The sequence below is a fragment of the Cygnus atratus genome, chromosome 3 (genome assembly GCF_013377495.2).
Source record: "Cygnus atratus isolate AKBS03 ecotype Queensland, Australia chromosome 3, CAtr_DNAZoo_HiC_assembly, whole genome shotgun sequence".
Lineage (NCBI taxonomy): Eukaryota > Metazoa > Chordata > Aves > Anseriformes > Anatidae > Cygnus > Cygnus atratus.
Window position 1 is genome coordinate 84697589 of NC_066364.1, and position 21240 is coordinate 84718828.

General features: G+C 37.6%; 1 protein-coding gene across 3 annotated transcripts; it reads left to right on the top strand.

Moving 5' to 3' along the window:
• The first annotated feature begins 5941 nt into the window (after positions 1–5941).
• Positions 5942–21164, top strand: SLC30A6 (solute carrier family 30 member 6). Of its 3 annotated transcripts, none has more exons than XM_035560940.2 (14): positions 5942–6009; positions 7090–7176; positions 8787–8871; positions 9760–9802; positions 12240–12305; positions 12758–12838; positions 14019–14054; positions 15132–15226; positions 16077–16125; positions 17000–17119; positions 17413–17515; positions 17790–17837; positions 18414–18482; positions 19945–21164. In XM_035560940.2, the coding sequence occupies exons 1-14, from the start codon at positions 6007–6009 to the stop codon at positions 20440–20442; spliced, it is 1383 nt and encodes a 460-aa protein (XP_035416833.1). In that variant the 5' UTR covers positions 5942–6006; the 3' UTR covers positions 20443–21164. The 3 variants fall into 3 exon arrangements, with proteins under 3 accessions (XP_035416833.1, XP_035416844.1, XP_035416853.1); XM_035560951.1 differs by lacking the exon at positions 5942–6009 and adding an exon at positions 6200–6389; XM_035560960.1 differs by lacking the exon at positions 5942–6009 and adding an exon at positions 6359–6473.
• The last annotated feature ends 76 nt before the right edge of the window (positions 21165–21240 follow it).

Sequence of the window (21240 nt, forward strand, 5' to 3'; positions counted from 1 at the left end):
GACTAAGACATTCATTTACTGGCAGTATTTTCTCTTAACGCATTTTGTAATGCTTCCATTGGTAGAATGTTAGCTTACGCTTATGGTGTACGACTTGAAGCCCAGCTGATGTCTGAGAGAGTAAGTGATGCTAATTGTCAAGTTTCAGAAACAGTGTGTTTCTACTTTGTATTTTGGTTTGGTCTGGTTATGATAATTGAAAGTAATATTTCCATTGTGATAATTTTTTTAATCTACACATGTAAGCATTAAAACACAAGGCTACATGTTTAATACACGGCACACATTAATGTTTTTATAGCTTTCATATGTTTTGGATTATGTATTAAAGTATGAAACACTCGACTGATCTGCTTTTTTAAAAGAAACTGCATCTTTGTACAAATACTTGGTTTTTTATTATATAAATGACAAGCTTTTAGGAAAACACAAGTGATAGCCTTTAAATACTGTAATAAAGGAAAACATCCTTGCCTTTACTTCTAAAGGCCTGACATCTTGTTTACAAATTCTGCATCAATTAAACACTGAGATGTTTGTAAGGCAGAATACTAGTTCCTTGTTAGAACAATTTTAAAATTAAAAAAAAAAAAAAAAGACAACTCTCCAAACTTAGTGATGTTACAAAGTTGCATATTGTTTACAGTTGTTTTAACTAAATTGATTTATTTATTTTGTTTGCTCTTTCTTAACAGGAAATTTTGTTCTTAGCTCTTCCTTAGTTTTTTATTGGTAGGAGTAAGTCTTAAATATTTCTGGGACTACTCATCTGAAAAATTGACTATATATAATATATTTTATATATGTGAAAAAGACATAGGCGATACAGTGCAAATATAGTAATACCAGCAGAGGACTCAGTGCTTACTGCGTGGTATTAGGTACAAAATAGCAGAAGCTGTATAAAACTTCTGAGACACACACATGTAATATGTTTGGGATTCTGTTTTTTGAACCAGAGATGCTTTTAACTTATTTGTTTTTAATATAAGAGAAGATTGTGTTACACTAGTATGCCTTTTGAAATAGTCTAACCAAACCAATTCTAGCCTTCTAAGGGTATGACTGTATAAAATGTATGTCTGGCATAAATGAAATGTGATTTCTATTCCCCTGATTCACCTTCCTGGAGAAGTAAGAAATGTTAAAAGATTTCAGTTTCTCAGATCTCATGTCTTGGTTGCTTTGCCTTAGTTCTGCCTTCAGTAGGGTATCTTTGTCTGAGATTCCTGGCTGATTTTATATGTATTTGTCATAGACTTCATAGTGCTAAATACAAATACTATTTTATTACCACCTGCCAAAAAGCTAAGCAAGGCCCCTAGTCTTCCCATTGATATAGTTTGTAAATTTTCATTGAGATCCTTTGCAAATGAGAACTTTTAAAACCAGAAGTGTTACCTTCAGTGTTCTCAAATATTCGTTATCAAACTCAATTTTCCTTCGTTTAATTTTGAGGAATATACTGGTATTGATTTCAAATATGTGTATTGGCATGCGATAGGTACCTGAAGAGTAGGGGCGGAACTTCCCATCTGCTAAAACACTAGCAGCATGCAGCAGGAAGGGTCGTAAGTCTGAGCTCCTACCTCAGAATGAAGAAAGACTGGCCCCCTTTCGCTCGTTTGTATGACCAGATCGGGTCAGGAGTGTCTGTGTGATGTCGTTACTGCTTTTTGGTACCTATCCTGCCCCGATTGTTTCCTGCATAACAGCTGAACCTGAAGCTCTATGAATGACTTCTGTAACGCAGTAATAAGAACTTAATCTTGTTCTGCAACATCAGTTTGCCCCATAGCTTGTCCATGGCCAAGTGCCATTTGGTTCATAAATCGCATTTACACTATTTTCTGAATAGTGTCTTTTAATAATAATTCTGTTCCCCTTAAGGTGTTACATCACATTTTCTGGTTTCTTGTGTTACGTATACTAATTCCCAGCACAGTGATTTTCATCTGCGTGTTAGATTAACCGTGTATAAAGGATCTAAAAACAAAACAAAAAGCAAAAAAATCCACAAATCTATGGTATTTTTATATAGAACTTCACAACCATATTTGCCATAAAATCAGATTATGTTCTAATACAGAATTTTGAATTAGCATAGGATTAGCAGGACAGCAGCTTGGATGTTTTTAACCTTTATAAAGGGTAGGATTGCATTAACTCTCTAAACTGTCTTTATTTTTTTTATTTTCCTGAACCTGCCCATTGCTAATGAATGAGTGACTTGACCTACTTCTTTGAGATGATTAGGAAGCAGCTTGTCTGGCCCTCTGTATGCGCTTTACTGAAGTTTAACAGTTACTGACTGGAGGGAAAGGGAAAAAAAAAGTAGAACAAGCCCCTTATTTTTTGACAACCTTGCTTACACCTCTTTGCCTGTTATTAAGCAGGAAATGCCTGTCTTGTCCTTCTGCCTGTTGGTAACAGTGTCTGCTAAGGCAGGAGGTTACTGCTTCTGGTGGCAAAACAGTAGGAGGGGGGGGAAAAAATTAAGCACTGTATGTATGCTCTTCCTTAAAATGAGAGTATCTCGTGTTATGATGTCCCATTTATTAATGTTGACTCTTGTGGAGAGTACATGAAACTTGTACTGGTTCTCTTCATGTGGCTAAGAAAATAGTATGGAACGTTAAATATAAGCTGAAACCTTAAACTAGGATACTTATGCACATAGTCTCTTCTGTTCTCTTTCTTAGATTTATGGAGTTCAGTACATTAGGAAGAGGTTTCAGGGCAGAATGCCCATCTCTGACTACTTCAGAAAGTCAGTCACTAATATAGTTTTGTTGAATATGGCCCTGCAAATTGCTTTATGTAGATAACAAATGTGATAGCAACACTTGAAAACTGAGAAGAATGGAATCTCTGAACGGAGAAGGAAGTGCTTGTCACTGCACTAATTAGAGGCACTTGCTGATTTCACTGTTAGACTCTCTTGAATGTGATTAAAATGATGGTTTTTATGCATATGACTTCCTGTGACAATTAAACTTACCTTCTGGTGTAGAATAAGTTTTTGTTGTTGTTTTGTTTTTGTTGTTGTTTGTTTTTTTTTCTATTCTAAACAAGCAGGTTTTACCACCGGTTGGCACTGCTACAGAGTACATTTTGTGAAATTTAAGTACAAGGCACCACTGGGAATACTGAAGCCACATAAGTTGCCAAATTTAACTGAAATATCTGTTCTGCAACTGATATGGAAAGTACCATTCTACTTAGGACTTGCTTAATCATCTGTGGTGAAACTTCGTGCCCTAGATTCTTCTACTGCTTTCCTACCCAAGCCAGGGATAATGCGTAGTTGTGCCTAAGATAAGTTTAGCTTTTCTAATGCTTTAGTGATGCTTCTGCATGTGGCAGCTCCGGGAGATGGCAAGCACAGGCACTATTGTAGGTTACAGACCTTCACTCACTCATTCTGTAGCAGTCTTAGGCTCCTATATTTTTAGTATTGGGGTCCTCTACCAGCTATCAGAAATAGAATGAAATGTAGCAGGCAGGTAGTGCGTGCAAGAAGTTACCTTGGTCTTGGTGCTAATTAGAGGCAGTTGCTGATTTCACTGTTAGGTTCTCCTGAGCTGCTGTTTGGTGTTGAAGGATGTTGCTTCATCTACTTGAATTTCTATGCTTGGAATAACTGTTGGTCAGCCTAAGAGATGACCAGTAGATTTTTTTTTCCCCTTTGAAGACTGTAGCTATCGTTCAACAGGACGTGGAAGTAAACCGTAGCTTCCTGCAAAGACAGGATCATCTAAAGTAAAAGGAAATGTTTATTACGTTCTTACTCCTTCTCTTGTAAATTAACTGTTTTGGTGAAAACTGTGTAATTTGTCAATAACTACCTCCTGAGTTCAGCAATAATTGGCAAGGTAGGCACTCTTCCGGGGGTTAAATGTATAGGCTAAACCCTCTGGGTCAAATCAGAATGCTTCAGTTTCTTCTTCTGATTTGCAAATTCTTGACATGATATCTGGTGATCAGTTGTAAGATTTTTTGTCTTCATAAGAAGCACTTTTAAAAGTCCTGTTTCAGAGGAGTGGCTTTGGGAAAAGAAGATCAATATTGTTTGTAGATGGTTAATACAGGTATATTCTTTTAGGATGCTAAAGGTGTAGCCTCTCAGATCTGCAGGATTTTTATTATTTTCTGCCGCTAGAATTGGGAAATACTCTATCTAATACTTGAATACCTATCAAAGGCACCAGGAACACAGAAACTTCTTGCCACGATTCATTTTTTTATTCATGTGAAAGGCTAGTTAGTGTTTTTCAGCAATCTTAATTAATCAGACAAAAACCAAGGTGGAGACAAAACAACTGCCCCCATTAAATACCATTGATGGACTCCAGTTTGGGATGGGGTTGACTCTTGTATTTTGTTGTTTTGAAGGACTTTTGCTTCAGAGAATGTTTTTGGAAATGTTAAACACCATTTTATTAATAAGTGATGTAAAAAAGCATGATGAGCAGTCACATAGCCTTAGCTTAACAATAAAATGTTGCATTTATCCTGTTCTTACTGTTTTCTTGTCTGTTTATCAGATAAATGTCCAAAACTAAGAGCCTTTTCATTAAACCTGAAGCCTGTTAAATTACTGCTGTTTTTTAAAAAAATAAGGTGTTGTGTACCAGATGATGGAGCACTAAATACATCAATACCTCACTTAGTTTCTAAAGGATGTAAGTCAATTCTTAAAACTAAATGCAAACAAGTGCTACCTCTTAAATCTGTTGAGACTGAACACATGCTTCTCTTAGTCTTGCTAAATCAGAGTGGAAAACAGGAGCTTTCACATCAAAATTAGTAATTTTGTGTGTATGTTACAGATATTCAGATAGACTTTCCTTCTTTTAGAGAAGATGCTAAAGTAAACGTAGTGAAGAACCATGAGGCTTAAACCAATATCCCTGTGCTTGCTACATTTGGATCTATGTGGATTATAGACTCGGTAGCATACCCTGATCTGAATGAAGTACGCTAGACTCCTTAGAAGGTAAGTCTCTCATTACAGCCAATCTAGTGTGAGACAGGACTCCATGCCTATCATCGGATGCAGGTAGATTTCAGATGGAAATCTCTTTATGCATTTTAACGCCTTAGGGTTGCCAGAAACTGTTTTTCATTTTTCTCCACTCCTGCTATATTTCTGGAAATTTCCAAATAGTTTACAGACCAGTGAAATCCAGCCTCTTTCCTACAAGGGGTGCACATTACTCAGGGACAGATAAGAGTTACACAACCTCCTCTAAGTCAGTTTTCTTTGTGTAATCGTAACAGAGAAGATCTAATGTGGTGGTGAAGGCAGAAAGATAGAATCTAACTAAAATCCATCCACCACAGCCTGCGTAAGTGATTTATTGCAGGTGCTGTGGTGGGGCAAGAGGAAAAGAAGTTGAGAATTTCAGAAGGCTGCAAACAGAACGAGCAAAGTGTGTTGTTTTTAGCAAATACTTTTTTTTTCCAAATATATATTGTAATATGAATATGTTTTAATGTAACTTTATTTCCAAATTTCATTTTAGTAGTTTGTAAAAGGCCTTGAGCTTGCCTCATTGTAAGATAGTGTTGAAGGCTGTTAGGTGCAAATTAGTAGTGTCAGCTGTGCTGTAAACTGTGGTGTTTCTTCTGTGTATTATCTAAGTGCACTTTTTGCTTATTCTGGAGATAAATACCCTAACACGTTAATAAAACCATGTGGTCACGTGTTACTAATGAAGTAACCCCCACCATGCGCTCAGGGAGCGCCCCGTACATCAAATGTGAGCGCCGCTTTTCTTGGAAAGCGTGACCGGGGGCTGCCACTGGGGCTCATCCCCCCCGAGGGTGCCGCGCCGCGACCGTTAGCGGCCGTTAATGGCGGTTAGCGCCCGTCGGCCGCCTTCTGCGTCACGGCCGCTTCCGCGCAGGGCTCGGGGCTCGGCTCGTTGCCGGGACGACGGAGGGCCCCCCCCCGCCTCTTCCGGCCTCGCATGGCGCCTCTCTTCCGGCGCGGGGAGGACTATGGTGAGCCGACCCGGCCGGGAGGCGGGAGGCGGGGGGCGGCGGGGCGCTGCCGGGCGGGGGGCTCGCCTCGGGGGCACGGAGGGGCTCGGAGCGGCCCGGAGGGGTCGGGAGTCCCCGCCGCCCGTCCCGCCCGCCGCCGGGCCCGCGGTGACGTGGCTGCCGGGGTCCGCCCCGCCGGCCCGGGGGGTTTCGGGGGGCTGCGGGGGGCTCCGGGAGCCGCCCCCGGCCCTCCCTGTGCCGCCGGGCTCAGGGGCCGGGGGGTCCCCGCGTGTTCGCAGCCTGCCGCCAGCGGCGGTGCTAGGCGAGGGGCTGGGCGCTGCTGGCACGGTGGTGCCTGCCTGGAAAGGTTTCCGGGGTGCTCCTCGTCCCGCGCGTCCCTGGTGAGGGAGCGGTCGCACCGCAGTGATTTGCTGGGAAGGAGAGCAGGGAGCTGGCCTTGTGTCCCAGGGGAAGCTGAGCTTGGGGTCTGTGGCACTGCTTGTTTAACTCGCAACGCAAGATGTGTGTTTGTCTGTGCGTGTCAAGAGCAGCGTGAAATCAAATTTCTGTCAATATGAGAGGGCACTTTACTGCGAGGGTGACAGAGCACTGGAACAGGTTGCCCAGAGAGGCTGTGGAGTCTCCTTCCCTGGAGATATCCAGAACCCGCCTGGATGCCATCCTGCACAATGTGCTCTAGGTGACCCTGCTTGCAGGGGGTTGGACCAGGTGATCTTCAGAGGTCCCTGTCAACCTCAGCCATTGTGTGAAATACGGCTGTCTTGACAAGCGTGTGTGTAAGTTGATTGGGCCTGTTTAGGTGACCAGCCTGTTAGTACCTCTTTCTGTCTTGAAGTCCAGTCTGTGTTGAAGTGAAGCTTGATTCTAAGCCTTTCGTCATTCTCTCGCAACATGTAAAACGTAAAAATATTCAAAAAGTATTGTTGAATTTCATGTTTAGGGGCTATGTCTAGTTAATTATATCAAAGTATCACAATAAGGTTTCTGTTATGAAAGTGGTTCATAAATGAAGGTTCCCCTTTCGCTACTTTAAACTGTGGTTTAAGTAAAAAATTTGATTAAACTTCAATTTCTTTTAAGGGGACAATACATCTGTTCCGCAAATCACAGAGATCGTTGGTTGGAAAGTTAACGCATGAATTTAGGCTTGTTGCAGCAGATAGAAGGGTAAGTTTTTTTTTTTTTTTGAAAATGAATAATAAAAAATGTAGCTGTGATAAGTTAAAATACATTATTAACTTAAGTGTAGTTCAAGAAATCTGTTTTAAAAATTTCTAGCTGTACTTAAAAAAAAATGTATTTTTTTCATTTAGTTCGGAATAGGGCTTGTGCACGCAATATTAAGATTGGTAGAGATGTAATCCTGTCTGCTATAAATATGTTTGCAGGCCAAAATGTATGGAATTGGCATTGTTATTAGTGCTGTGAATAGTGATGGTACTTTCTACTCTATTTTTAAATTCAGTTGCATTAGTTTTCATTGGATTTGTGGAAAGTTAACTGTTTTTTAACCAATATGGTGTGTGTTGTTATTTGGTTTGTGGTGCTTAATGCTTAATTTCAAATCAAAATGAAGTAATCAACAAATGCTATGGAACAGGTGTAATGTACTTGGCAGGTAAGGGTTTGCTTCATTTGCTGCAGGCAGGCTTGGAATTTACTCTTGTGGGTTTCTGAGACTAATGAATTTCTTGCTGTGATAGATACTGTGATAATAGCTTGCATTTTGTATTTATCAAGTTAGAAATACAGATTCTCCCTGGAATTGTTCAAGGCCAGGCTGGATGGGGCTCTGGGCAACCTGGTCTGGTGGGAGGTGTCCCTGCCCATGGCAGGAAGGTGGAACCAGGTGATCTTTAAGGTCCCTGCCAACCCAAACCGTTCTGTGATTTTGGAAAGCTATGAGAACTGCGTTTTGTTTTGAATGAGAGTGAAGAAGTCATGTGTTTCATTTGCTGTAACAAATTACTTGCCATTGGTGAATTGATGGATAAAATCTGACAAGACTTTTTAGTGTTCATTCATTTTTTTCTGTTATCATTTAAGTTCTGTTATTATTTTTGGAAAATTGACCTCAAGTTTCATATGTACCATTGGGACTTAACTTTTGCAAGAACAAGGCATTGGAAGTAACATGCCTTTCTGCTGGACAAAACCTTAAAATTAACTTTGTGGGGTTCCATGTGTGTTTTTTGTGGCATTATATTCCTTGTAGTGAATTTGTAAGTGAAAGATTTTCTTACTATTAGCCTTAATACATCGTGTACTTTCTGTGACGTTGGATTTCTGTGGGTTGTCCCTCTTAATTAATTTCCCCCAGAATTGTACTTACGTTTGATGTGTTCAGTAGAACTGTAAGCTGGAGATGCACAGATGTTTTCGGGACCTAAGTTCAAGCATAAAGAATGGAACCCACTTCAGTCTCTCGGCTGTTCCTTCAGGCCTAAGGGCAGGAAATAGAAAGCTGTATAATTCTGTCTTCCAAACTCACATAGTGTGTGTGATAAGAAAATGCAAATATTCTATAGGTGTGATTTTTCAGACCAAAAAGCTATTACAAGCATAACACACAATGGTGTTTAAAAATGAGTTTTGGGACAATCTGTAAAATTAAAACAGAATATGAGATTGTTGCGCATTCCTGGGAAGGAGGGATGGAGGGAGAAGACTGCTTGCATGTTCAAGTACTACAATATTGTTTTTTAAAACAAGATAGATTAAATTTTTGTCTTGTCCATTTTGGAAGATGTAAAATATGTTTTTATTCTCATCAACAGTCCTGGAAGATCTTGCTGTTTGGTGCTATAAATTTAATATGTATTGGCTTCCTGCTCATGTGGTGCAGCTCTACGAACAGCATAGGTAGGTGGCTCTCTTGCACTGAAGCTGTGAAAAACTACCACGTTTCTTCACTCATGAAGTTCCAATGTACTGAAAAACTCTGCATGTAGTGGAGTTACGTGACTGCACAGCCAGGTTTGGACAGGGCCTCGTTTTGATGTCCCACAGTCAGTTGAGAAGCATTTCTTGCAGACAGGTGTAAGTGGTTGAAAGATCTTCCAAGTGTGCGAGGTTTTCCAGACCTGCTCATATTTTTTTTTTCTGTGTGGTGCCCTCTTTAAGATTGCAGGAAGTAGACTTCTAAACTAGTTCTCAAACCTGTTCCTTATATAAGTAGTACTAGTGATGTAGAGAGATCCTCACTTGCAGTTGAATGAAGGCATTTGTAGTGTGGCTGAAGTCTTCTTCAATTTCAGGAGCGTCTTTTTTTTAATATTTTCTATTATGTCCTACTTTTGTAGAGGGGCTCCAAGATGCTCCCTATCATCAGTACTGAAAGTAGAATGTCTGATATTTTCACTTTGCGACGTAGGTTGGAAAAGCAAAACAAGTAGAAATGCTGTTCAGCCTACTTTTTCCTGCAATAATATGCGTAAGAGATTTGCTTTGGGAAGGGTGTGTTACTAGAACGTCTCCTGACTTTTCTGATTTTAAATTCTTAGTCGCAACTATTTATTCTTGGTAGCTGAATACCTTATGTAGCTGGGCATTATTACATACTTTATTACAAGTAGAATTGCCATAATCAAACTGTTCGTGAAGTGAAATATATTGTGTGTTCAGAACATTTATATTTACGTACACATACGAAAGACAGACTTGCAGGTGTAAAGATGCAGTAGAGGGACTTAACAGAAGAATGTAAGTGATTGAAAAATTGTATTAAGTTTTAATACTTGCTTTTTACAGCTTTAACTGCTTACACATACTTGACAATTTTCGATCTTTTCAGGTGAGTTTTTTTCCCATTTAATCTTACAGTTCATTTGTGCCTGTCTTTGTGTATTTCTATACATACCAAATTTATTTACAAACACATTCTGTTTAGAATCATCACTAGCTGGTTTAAATGTAGGTTATGTGAGTATAAAACTGTACATCACAATAAGCAGACGATGAGAAACACCATAGCTGTATGGACAGTGATTAGTAACTAACCCGTTTGGTTGTGGATTTCTATATGCGGATACCTAACGACATGAATCAGAACCTAGCATCAATCTGTCATCTGGTGTTTCACTCAGAACATCTCCCTAGTGCCACAGTCATTGGTTCTGAAGTATCCCTTGATTTTAACTTCAGGAAACAAAATCTTTCTAGACAAATAGAATGCTATTTCTATTCCAGAATATGGCAAGAGATAGATCCCACGTTCTTCCAATAAGGTTGTTAAAATAAAAGCTCTGTATAAGGAATGTCAGCTGCAGTCTGTTTAGACCAGTTTCTAAAGACTAATACTGTAATTTTCCTACCTGCTATTGAATGATACCTATAGCATTTTTTTTTCTGTTCCCTAACAAAATGTTAAAGCTATTTTAAGTGTGAAAATTCTGGACACTTCTGATAATATTAGTAATAAGAAATTAAATACATTCAGTTCTCATCTCATGCTGGCTGGTAGCAGTGATTGGGAAATAAACTGCAAAAAACGCAGTCATTTTTTTAATGATTAAGCCATGTTATTTTCATTGCTAACTGATAGAAAAATATGGATCAGCTATCCACAGAGACTATTTTTCACGCTAAATACCATAGTTTATCTGACTGATGGCGAAATAGTGAAACATTTGTCATTGTACTTCATATTTGTATAGAATACTATTTTTTAATTTTAGGAGAAGACGGTATAGCCCTAGCACTTAGATATATTAGGTTAATAGGGAATAGACTAGAAGATTATTCTAACAGTAAACTCTTTCAAGAGTTTTAACTTGCTGTAAGGGTGAACAAAGCTCAGTTATTCTGCTGCAAAAACAGATTTCATGTTCTTTCATTTTTGTCATCTTACTGGAAATTTATGACAGTCTTACTGAGTATATGACTACTGTTTTGTATACGAGCAGTAGTAGTTCCTCTGCTTTTGCTTATACTCCAAGCAGCTGTGGTTCAGGTTGTGAGGGTGTGATTGTTCAGCAGCTATGGGGATGACTTCTTGATTCTGTCTGATTTAACATTGTCATTAAGAAAGGGCTGCATAAAGTCACAGACTGTGCTGATTCCACATGAGTATCAATAAAAAAAATGGAGGGGTCAATAGTGGAAAAATAGGCAGAGGAAACAAGACTCATGCTTGAAGAATTCAGGCTAGTACCATGGGGATAAAAATAATTTGAATTTCAGACATTCAGCATGAGGGAGAAACTTGGAAAGAAAAAAGCAAGAGACCTGTAGCTGTCTGAGAATGGCCATTTAGATTAGCGCTGTGTGGAGACGAGTGCAGACAAAAAAGTAAATCTGTTCTGGCTACACATGTAGATACATTATACTGTGGAAAAAAAAGGCAGTACTTTGCATAGCGCGAGACTTACTCTTGAGTGCTAAATCTAATTCATGATATATCCTTAAAAGAAGGGTTTAATGGAAAGTTTTCTTCTCTTTTTGAGTAAGTGACACAAATATGACAGTCCTGTCATCTTGCGTAACACGTTCCTTCTCGTTTTAATGGCCTTTGTCGGGTTACGTATTTCTAGGCAAGTTCATAAAGTACAAGTTAGTATTTACCGGTTGTGTACTTTGTTAATTTCATAGGCTTGTGCTGTGTACTCTTCATTAACGTGTGTTACCAAACAGTATGAAAAAGATTTTCTCACACCACCTTTCCCTATTAGTCAGATACAGTCCTGGCCTCCTGTTCTCCAGTTTTCTTTCAGAGGAATTCATGGAGTGCATGCAAAAAAAAAAAACCAAACACTACTTGGGCTGCTGTGTTTCAGGACTTCAGTGGCCTGCATTGCATTTGGGGTTACGGTAAACTTGAGTTAGGCTAAGTGATATTCTATGTGGAAGAAGGTTGGTGGTAGCCTTTGGAAGGCGTGCCGTTAAGTACAGCATTAGGCCATCTCCTGATATCAAGAATTAGAATGACTTACCATTTTGCTAAATTATTTGCTGCCTATTTTATGGGGACAGCTGAGATGTCATTGCAATCCCAGTTTCATTTCCAAACTCCATCATCTCTGGATTCATTGGAACCCGCATTGTGATAGTGGTGGAAGGGTTGAGTTCATCATAAGATGAACTTAAGAAGATTCGTTTATTCATTTCTGGTGGCTGAAGTGTGTTTGTACTAATTTATAGTAGCAAACTATAATCTAAAATATGAACAATTTTATAATTTGTAAAGGTAACAGTCGTTTATCTCAGTCTAATTCTCCCCTGTTTTGTTTCAGTTTGATAACATGTCTAATAAGCTATTGGGTAATGATGAAGAAGCCCAGTCCAGTCTATTCATTTGGGTAAGTACTAATAACAAGATTCAGTATTTGATAATACAGCATTTGATTCATTGTTGATCATCCTTGCCTGTATTCTGTAACAGCCATGACAAACAATATGTATGTAATGAGCATAAATATTAAAGAGACCCAAGATTGGTTGTGTAAAGAACAGTTACAGAATAGTAAGAGATGAGGGTGGGAACAGCAAGAAGAATTAAGAATCCATAATTTTAAGCTGGAAGTTATGGTCTTTTCTCAGAACAAAGACTTGTTTCTGATAATTGGAATGTTGTTTTAAACGAAATTAAAAAGTTATGCCTACTCCATGACCTTTCAGTTTCTCCTCATCTATCTCCACTTGAAAGAATTAGTTTATAGTAGGTCTGTTCCCCTTGTTCTTGCACAGACCAGAATGCATGCGATGAATTGTTGAGCTTTCACTGTTTCTAAACTTAATTCTTAAATTTCAGGTTTGAGAGGTTTGAAGTTCTAGCTGTATTTGCTTCTACGGTTCTAGCACAACTTGGTGCTCTTTTTATACTGAAAGAAAGGTAGGGATCTGTACCTTTTTCTTGTATGAGAAGAAAGTCCATGTTGAGCAAAAGCAAATGCGTTCCACAAATGCTATCTGTAGTGACATATTGTAGAAAAAAAAAAATCAGATTTTTTTAAATCCTGCTGAACCTTACTGCTAATTTATATTGATTATACTACATGGAGACCTTAAATAAAATAATAGGATTTGGTAAATGTAATTAAACAACTTCCAAGGCAGAGACTCCGTATTCTTAGGAATTGCTTTTTCTTAACACTGTTAGGGACTTGATGTAACTGTTGACTTTTTAAGTTAACTGCTAAAGAAAAGTTTTTTTTCCTTTGGTTATATCATGAAGTAAAGCAATTTCATAATGTATTAGGGATACAAATGTTTAATCAGCTTTAATAGTTCTCAACATTAGCTAAAGCATTAATTTAACCTACAAACTGTTCAAAATGTAGATGGTATTTCACCTTAAAAACTACTTAATTCTTTAATTTTTTTTTGACATCTGGAATTTAAAACTGAGGCAGTTTACCTTCCCTTCTCCTCTTCATATTTTCTTTATAAAGGGATATGCTAACAACTTAGCAGCGTTACAATATAGGTAGATCTGTTGCACCACTGGAATGAATTTAATAATAATGAGCCTCCAGGCTTTCTAACGTCAGTTTTAGGGAATTCCCAAAACTTATGCTAGGTTTTTCTTTGTTACAGCAGCAGGTTATTTCTTATTTTACTAGTGCATAAATAAATAAATAAATAAATAAAACACATTGTATCTCCACTACAGAATCCAACATCTGTTTTATTTGGCCTTGCTTAGCAAGAAGCTCCAAGTCAGGGATTTCAAACTTTCTTTGTTTTGCTTTCCAGGAGTGGTGGTGGCAGTAGCAGTATTTTCTGGCGTGTTCATTTACAAGCATACTTTTACTGTGTAGGCAATACTTAAGATAGCTAGCACCTATGTGGCATGTATGGAAATGGTTGGAAAATCTAGATTATATATTCCTGCATCTTACCAACAGGTTAAACTAGTGTGCTTTTTTGAGTAATTATTTTTTCCAACACTGTATCCATCAGTTTTATTGATGAATGGCAGCTAATTAGCCATTTCAGAATACAAAAAGTATGCTTCAGATGTCAAGGTTTTACTGTCTGAATGTAACTTGAATTTTCAATTGCTTTTGTAGTGCAGAACGATTTCTGGAACAGCCTGAGATACACACGTAAGAAATTTTTGACATGTACAATGATAGGCTTCTCAGTGTCCCTTTGTATATCTAATTCTTAATCTAGCATATGTTAATTATGACGAGTACATTCATCACCAAACTGGTTTTGGTACTTTACTATTTGTTTTGAACTATGTGCAAGCTATATTGGAAACAGTTTCTTTTAAGGTACAGTTTAAATGCAATCCATATCTTAAATCATAATGATTTAGATACATGTTGCTGCTTTTGATAATTTAATTATTCCTATGTTTTAATGTGGTTTCTTGAGGACATTAGGCATTTGTTATTAGTTTTTGTCTCCCTATAATTTGACAACATTTTGAAGATAGTAAGTTAATGTGATTTTTTTTAACATTTGGAGGTTGAGTAGAGAAGAGAAAGCCGAGTTACTGCTCACGTTGTAGGAAAAACTGTGAGCTCAGCAGTTACCTTTTTACATGAGGGCAGTCTGGCTGACTGCCCTCTGAGCACATTCATAGTTTGGAAAGTGTTGTGGCCTCTGCTGCCTCTTGCTAACTCACAAATTAGGAGGCCTAGTATGTTGGGGGAAGGATACCGGGATCATTAGGGAACTGGACTTATTGCAAAGGTGATGACAGCTGCAAAGAACATGGGGAAGGGAGGAGAAGGTGTTGATGTATGGTGAAGTTGTAATTCTCCTAGGAAAGGGTGGAGACATAAGGCATAATTCTATAGGAAACAAGGCTGAGGAGACGGTGTATTTATATCTCCAAAGGACAAATGTGTGTGTATACACCTGTGTGTGTACACAGATATAAGCAATTAGGTAAGAACAGTTACTCAACACTATGAAGATTGTGTTCAGCTTAATGTGGTAACGCAAGTATGATGTACAGTGTTTGGTGATCTCATATATCCCCCTAAAATGCTAATATGCTGCCAGGTATTAGACCTTGTGCTAATGTATCTTACCCTCATTTTCATGCTCAGTGAAAGATATCAAGCAAAGTATTTTGATATTGTTAGTATTAATTATAGTTTGATTTCACATATTATAATGGTAATGTGAAATTAAGATGTATCTTTTTTTTTCTTTTCCTCCCTTAGGGGGCGACTGCTGGTTGGTACTTTCGTGGCTCTCTTTTTCAACTTATTTACAATGCTTTCCATTAGGAATAAGCCTTTTGCTTATGTCTCTGAAGGTATGTGATAAATTACTCTGTACTGAGAATTATGAAAAGGTTTTAATGTTCCTATTATAATCAACCTAAAACTAGTCTGATAACTTTCTTAACTAGCAGGTATAAATTGCTGTAACCTCCATAAATATACCTTAATGCAATTTTGAATTGTTTTTCAAATTTCATCACTGGTTTGCTTACACGACTCAGAGTAGTATTTAATTAGTACTGATAAACCGAGTGATAAATGCTGCAGTACCCCTAATTTTCTGTCTTCTAAATTCAACCAGTGAAGGTCATCTTTCAGATTTCAGATTTTAATTTAAGAACATTTTATTGATTTATTAATGGATTAAAAATAAATGAATGTAGTAATTCATCTTAATAGCCCTTTTACCTGGAACTTTTCACTGTGAAGTAGACTTGTTATCATCCTCACTAGCTGTTGGGGGATTGCTGAGCATTGTGAAAATGTGAGAGGTTCTCTTTTTTTTCCATGGTGTTCCACGTGTTTTGTCGTACATAATGCTTCATTTCAGTGAATATAGTTTAGGTTACGTTGTTTGTAGATATAATTACTGTATGTGTATTATATTTTACCTAATATAAAGATAGTTGTTGATTATAAACTGCAATTATGTTTGTATTTAATCAGTTCTTAATCATTAATTGTTCAATAATCAGTTATTATATGAAACAGGCATTTTACTTACTGCCTGGAAAAGTCAGACTTTGCTTTATTTCATGCGACAGTGAATCTGTTAAGATAAATTTATTCGTTTATGGAGTCTTAAGTTATTCTCTTAAAATAAAACTTAATTTTGAAATGGATTGCTTTACTTTTAGTCATTTTATGAATTTTCTTTTGCAGCTGCCAGCACAAGTTGGCTTCAAGAGCATGTTGCAGATCTCAGTAGAAGGTAATTCTTTGTAATGTTTTTCAGAATTGTTAGCTTCTGGAAGGCAATGTTGTTTTTAATTGTGTATAATAGCAGTTTTAAACACATTCTGAGACATGAACTGTTGTATTTTAGAGTTTTTAAAATAGCTTTGTCTATTGTAGGTCTAGTGTATGGGCTCCAGTCCAAACATCATCTCTCACGTTACCCAGATGTGTCAGTTTAATAGAAATACATCTTTCTACATAACCTTCCTTTTGAATGCATTCAGTGCATTGCATGTAATCCTTGAATAAGGTGACAGAAACTAGCTTTGTTTGGTACAGACTTGAACTGCATTCTCAACAACTGTTACCTGTCTGATCAATATATCTTAGAGTAATTTATTTTTAGTTACTTGGTGGGGTTGGCAAGCAACTGGGATGATTGCAGCTTAAATGTGATATGTGAAATAGGCTACTTGCTGAAACATAGCTATGGAAGTTCCTCACCTGTCTATCAGGAAAGTGGAAAGTCTGTGTCTTCCAGGCACTGAATCAGTGTTTCTCATTCATCACCTGTTAACTCTCAGGCTGTACTGTTATCTGAATGCAAGATAACACCGTTTGCAAAATATTTTTGTCAGATAACAGAAGTGTTTACTTTTAGCCAACACGTCCTTTTGAGTATTGTTGCTGTCAGTATGAAAATGAGAATGTCAAACCATATTGTATAATGTTAAGTATGAGCAGAATTAGAAGAGCTTTTAGGGTCCTCAGAGCCATCATTTGCTGTGACTGCAAGGTGTATTTAATGTCAAATTCTGAACTAAAGAGTGTAACTCTTACGGGTTTTGAAGTACTGATGAACAACTAGCTGACCACTGCTTGCTTGCTTGTTTTTTTGTTTTTTACAGTATTTGTGGAATCATCCCAGGATTGAGCAGCATCTTTCTGCCGCGAATGAACCCTTTTGTCTTGATTGATATCGCTGGAGCTTTAGCTCTTTGCATTACGTATATGCTCATTGAAATCAAGTATGTATAGTTGTTTGAAGTTCCTTTTATATCCTCTCTGTGGGAAACTGCATTTTTCTTTATCTGAAAGGAATGATCTCATCAAAAGCTGTACTATGTATGTTTGCGATTGCGACTATTTGAATATATTTGGCGTTTTTCAAAGATACATAGTTCAGATGAAGGTTAGCATATGTATTGTTCTCTGTGTGTATTTAATTTGAAAGAATTAAAAAAAAAAAAAAAGAAAAATTCCTTATGCCTTTCAGTAACTTAAGTACCTGTTTTTCTGTATTGTTTTTCTTTCTCTCTAGCAATTACTATGCTGTAGACACAGCCTCAGCTATAGCAATTGCTTTGATGACTTTTGGTACCATGTATCCCATGAGTGTCTACAGTGGGAAAGTACTACTCCAGGTAAGGCAGTGTTGCAAAACAGTATTTTTTTGTTTGTTTGTTTCATTTTTGTTAAATGTCCTTATCTGTTCTAAGGATATGTATGGGAGATATTCTAAGGAGAATATATGGTAAAGGGCCAAAGGAAGGGCAGTAGAAGTAGGTATCATGAACTTACAAGAATGTTATTGTATAATGCCATTGGTCTTTAGGTAGAGGGGATTTAAAGGATCTCTTACTGAAACAGCACCAATTAATATTTATTGTAACTTTTTTCTTTTTTATTTGTTTAAAGACAACCCCACCTCATGTGTTCGGCCAGTTAGATAAACTTCTTAGAGAGGTAAGTTGGTGTATAATACATGACACAGCATGCACAGCCAATGTTAAATAAGCATTCAGAAATACGAAAAGATTTTGTGAGTGAGTAGTCCAAGAAAATCCATAAGGAATTTTTAATATTTTTTTTTCTGCATGTAGAAAATGTGGAGCTTATTATCTAAGATGAATAGTGTCACACAGGTGTCTGGAACACATCCATTAAAGCAATGCAGGTTTTTGGTTGTGTTTTTTTGTTTTGAGTTTAAGAAGTTTACCAACATGATTTGGGGGAAAAAAAGAACACTTTCCATACAGCATGTGAAGTTGAGAAAATGTTGCAGTTAGACAGCGAGAGTTACCTAAACTTGAGTTACTTAAATCCACTTTTCTGATGGATTTGGATGTTTACAGATAGCACAAGTACAGTAGATAAACATCAGCGGCACCATCAACAGACTTGTTCCATTCTGCAGTCTGGAGGCTTTTGTTTCATTACTGAAAATGCTGTTATTCAGCTACATGAACACGTATATCGCTAAAACAATTTGAAACATTAGTTCTAACTATTTTAATATTTTGTATATTTGTGGAAAATTAGGTTTCAACCTTGGATGGTGTCTTGGAAGTTCGAAATGAGCATTTCTGGACATTAGGTTTTGGCAATTTGGTAAGTTATGTCTTTATCGTCTTTTAAAAAAAGTGTTGGTTACTGCTTCTAGTTTTTTATTTAAATGAAGTAAGATATTTCTTTTTTATTAAAAAAAAAAAAAATCCAGTCAATACTTAGTCCTGCCCTGTGACTTATTGCAAAACTTCTCTTCCCCCACCTTGTATTTTTTTAAAGCCTTATTATTGGTTCTTACTATTCCTGTGTATTGCAGCTCTGAATCAGAGCATGTATTTTGCAACTTTAGAATTTCTCTTGTATTTTGGCAATGAAGAAAACCCCACACATTAGTGAAGCATTTTTCAAAACATGCACTAGTTTAAATCCTCTCTGAGGGGAGAAGAAAACTGTAAACCTTCAGGTGCAAAAGGTCTGCAATAGAATCATATTTTCAGCATTTCTGGGGAACAGGGGGGGAAAAAAAAGCCAACTACAGCAGTATATTGATATTCTACTGAAAGAAATGGAGGCTTTTTTGTCATATGGAATGGTAACACAGAACTCGGTCATTCCTGAGTTGATGCAGGTATGTTGTGACAGCCAGAAAATTAAGACTGTTAGAATTCTTTCACTACGCTACTTTTTGGGGGTGGGGAAAGAAGAAAAGTGGAGGGACTCTTCTGTCACGCTACTGTGCAAATTGCCTTCAGTTTATTATTTTGTCGCTCGAAATACTGGATCACAGCATTTCTGGGTTGATCAGACCTTTGCATGTATGTTTACCTGTCAGCATCTAGACTGTATTAGCAACTTCCAGAGACTTGGATATGCTGTCAGCTGCCCAGTCTGATGTAAAAATGCCCTATATAGCACAAGCTGTGAACCACATTCTTTATTCGATACAAAATGAAATAGGAAGCAAGGGGTTCGGTTTTGTGCCCTGTTCTATTCTGCAGCAGTAGTTTGAGGTGAAGGAGATGATGTTATTGAGAGGTAGGCAGGGGCAGCCTGCCCTACAATTTCCTAGCATTTTCCTCAGGAGAAGCTCTTAGTCTGTTTTGTAAGGGGCAGTGCCTCTGTTCTTGCTAATGGTCCCGATTTGAGTGCATCTCCCATGCATGTTGTCTTCTGTCTGCTCCAGCAGCACAGTGATTACGCGTTCTCCTGAATTTGGAATGTGGAGTTTGTCTGCACTTTTTTCTTCTTTTGGACCTTGTTTTAACCAGTTGTTGCCTTTTGTTTTCCTGCCGTTGCATGTTGTATTTTATAGTTTGGTTTCAGGACTCTAACTTTTCATGAATGATGATCTTGATGTGTTTGTAAGAGGTTAACACATTAGCAAAGATAAAAATCTGCCCTGATTTTGGAATTATTTAATATGCATTCCAGTTTAGTCAGTAGTCTCCACTGAGAAAGGTCTTTGCATAGTTCTCTGCAGGACGACTTACCTCTTCTTGAATGCATGTGGAGAAGCTTCGCTGAAGTGACAGTTAACAGCCAACTTATTTTTATCGTTTTCTAGGCTGGATCAGTACATGTCCGAATTCGGAGAGATGCAAATGAACAAATGGTACTTGCCCATGTCACTAACCGATTATACGCGTTGGTCTCTACCTTGACTGTTCAGATTTTCAAAGATGACTGGATCAGACCTACCTTATCATCTGTGCCTATTGCAAACAATATGCTGAACCTTTCAGATCATCATATTATTTCAATGCCATCTTTGAAAGCTGCTGACAACTTGAACCCTATTACATCTACTCCAGCTAAGCCCAGCAGCCCACCACCAGAATTTTCTTTCAATACGCCAGGCAAAAATGTGAATCCAGTTATCCTTTTAAACACTCAGACGAGGCCCTATGGATTGGGCCTTAATCACGGATCCACACCCTACAGCAGTGTACTCAATCAAGGATTTGGAATACCAGGAATGGGAGCACAGCAAGGATTCAGAACTGGTTTTACAAATGTCCCAAGCAGATATGGAACAAACGCTCGTGGTCAACCTCGACCATAATAAACACCATTATTTATTGTACTTAAGGGTATTGACTTAATTCTTTTATTACCCAATTTTTATAAACATTTGGAATGTCAGAACATTCTAAATGGCTGGGAACAAGTGCATTGTTCATATTCATGAAATGGTTAAATTGCTTTTTTTTTTTTTTTTTCCTTTGCATCAGCAATAGCCTGTGTAATGCCACAAATGTTTTCCAGACTTACAGTACTTTACAGGTAGCTTTTATAGTGTGTCTACTTTTATTCAGCTTTTAATTCACTTTCCTTTTTTTCCCCGATAAAGTATTAAGGTATAGCACAGCTCTGTAAGAGAGTAAAATTGTGACCAGGTAATGCTTTTTCTAATGAGAACTGCTTACTGGATGTTGAATGGCTGAGAGAGTAAGAAATTGCAGAAGTGCAGGACTCAGTTTTTAAGGACGTTTTGATTGCTGTATTAAGTCTTCTTTTGGCAAAGTCACAATTACTTTTCCCAGGGCTGCAAAAATCCATTAATATTCATATTGTGACCATTGTGAAGACAATCTGGTACTTCAGATTCTAATTAACTTTATGAGACAATGTTTTTACATTTTTTGTTGATGCCTTTATGGAAATTCAGATGGTTCAGCAACCATTCTAGTTGTAAGTATTCCATATTCATCTCTGATATTTCTTTTTGATCTAATTGCAAAATTACTTAGCAATATAGTGGGAAATAAAGGATTTCAAACTTAAGATTTTACAAGCACCTCTTTTTTACAATTAACCCTACTTAAGATACAGAACAGATAGCTGTTTTGTTTCTGAAGCC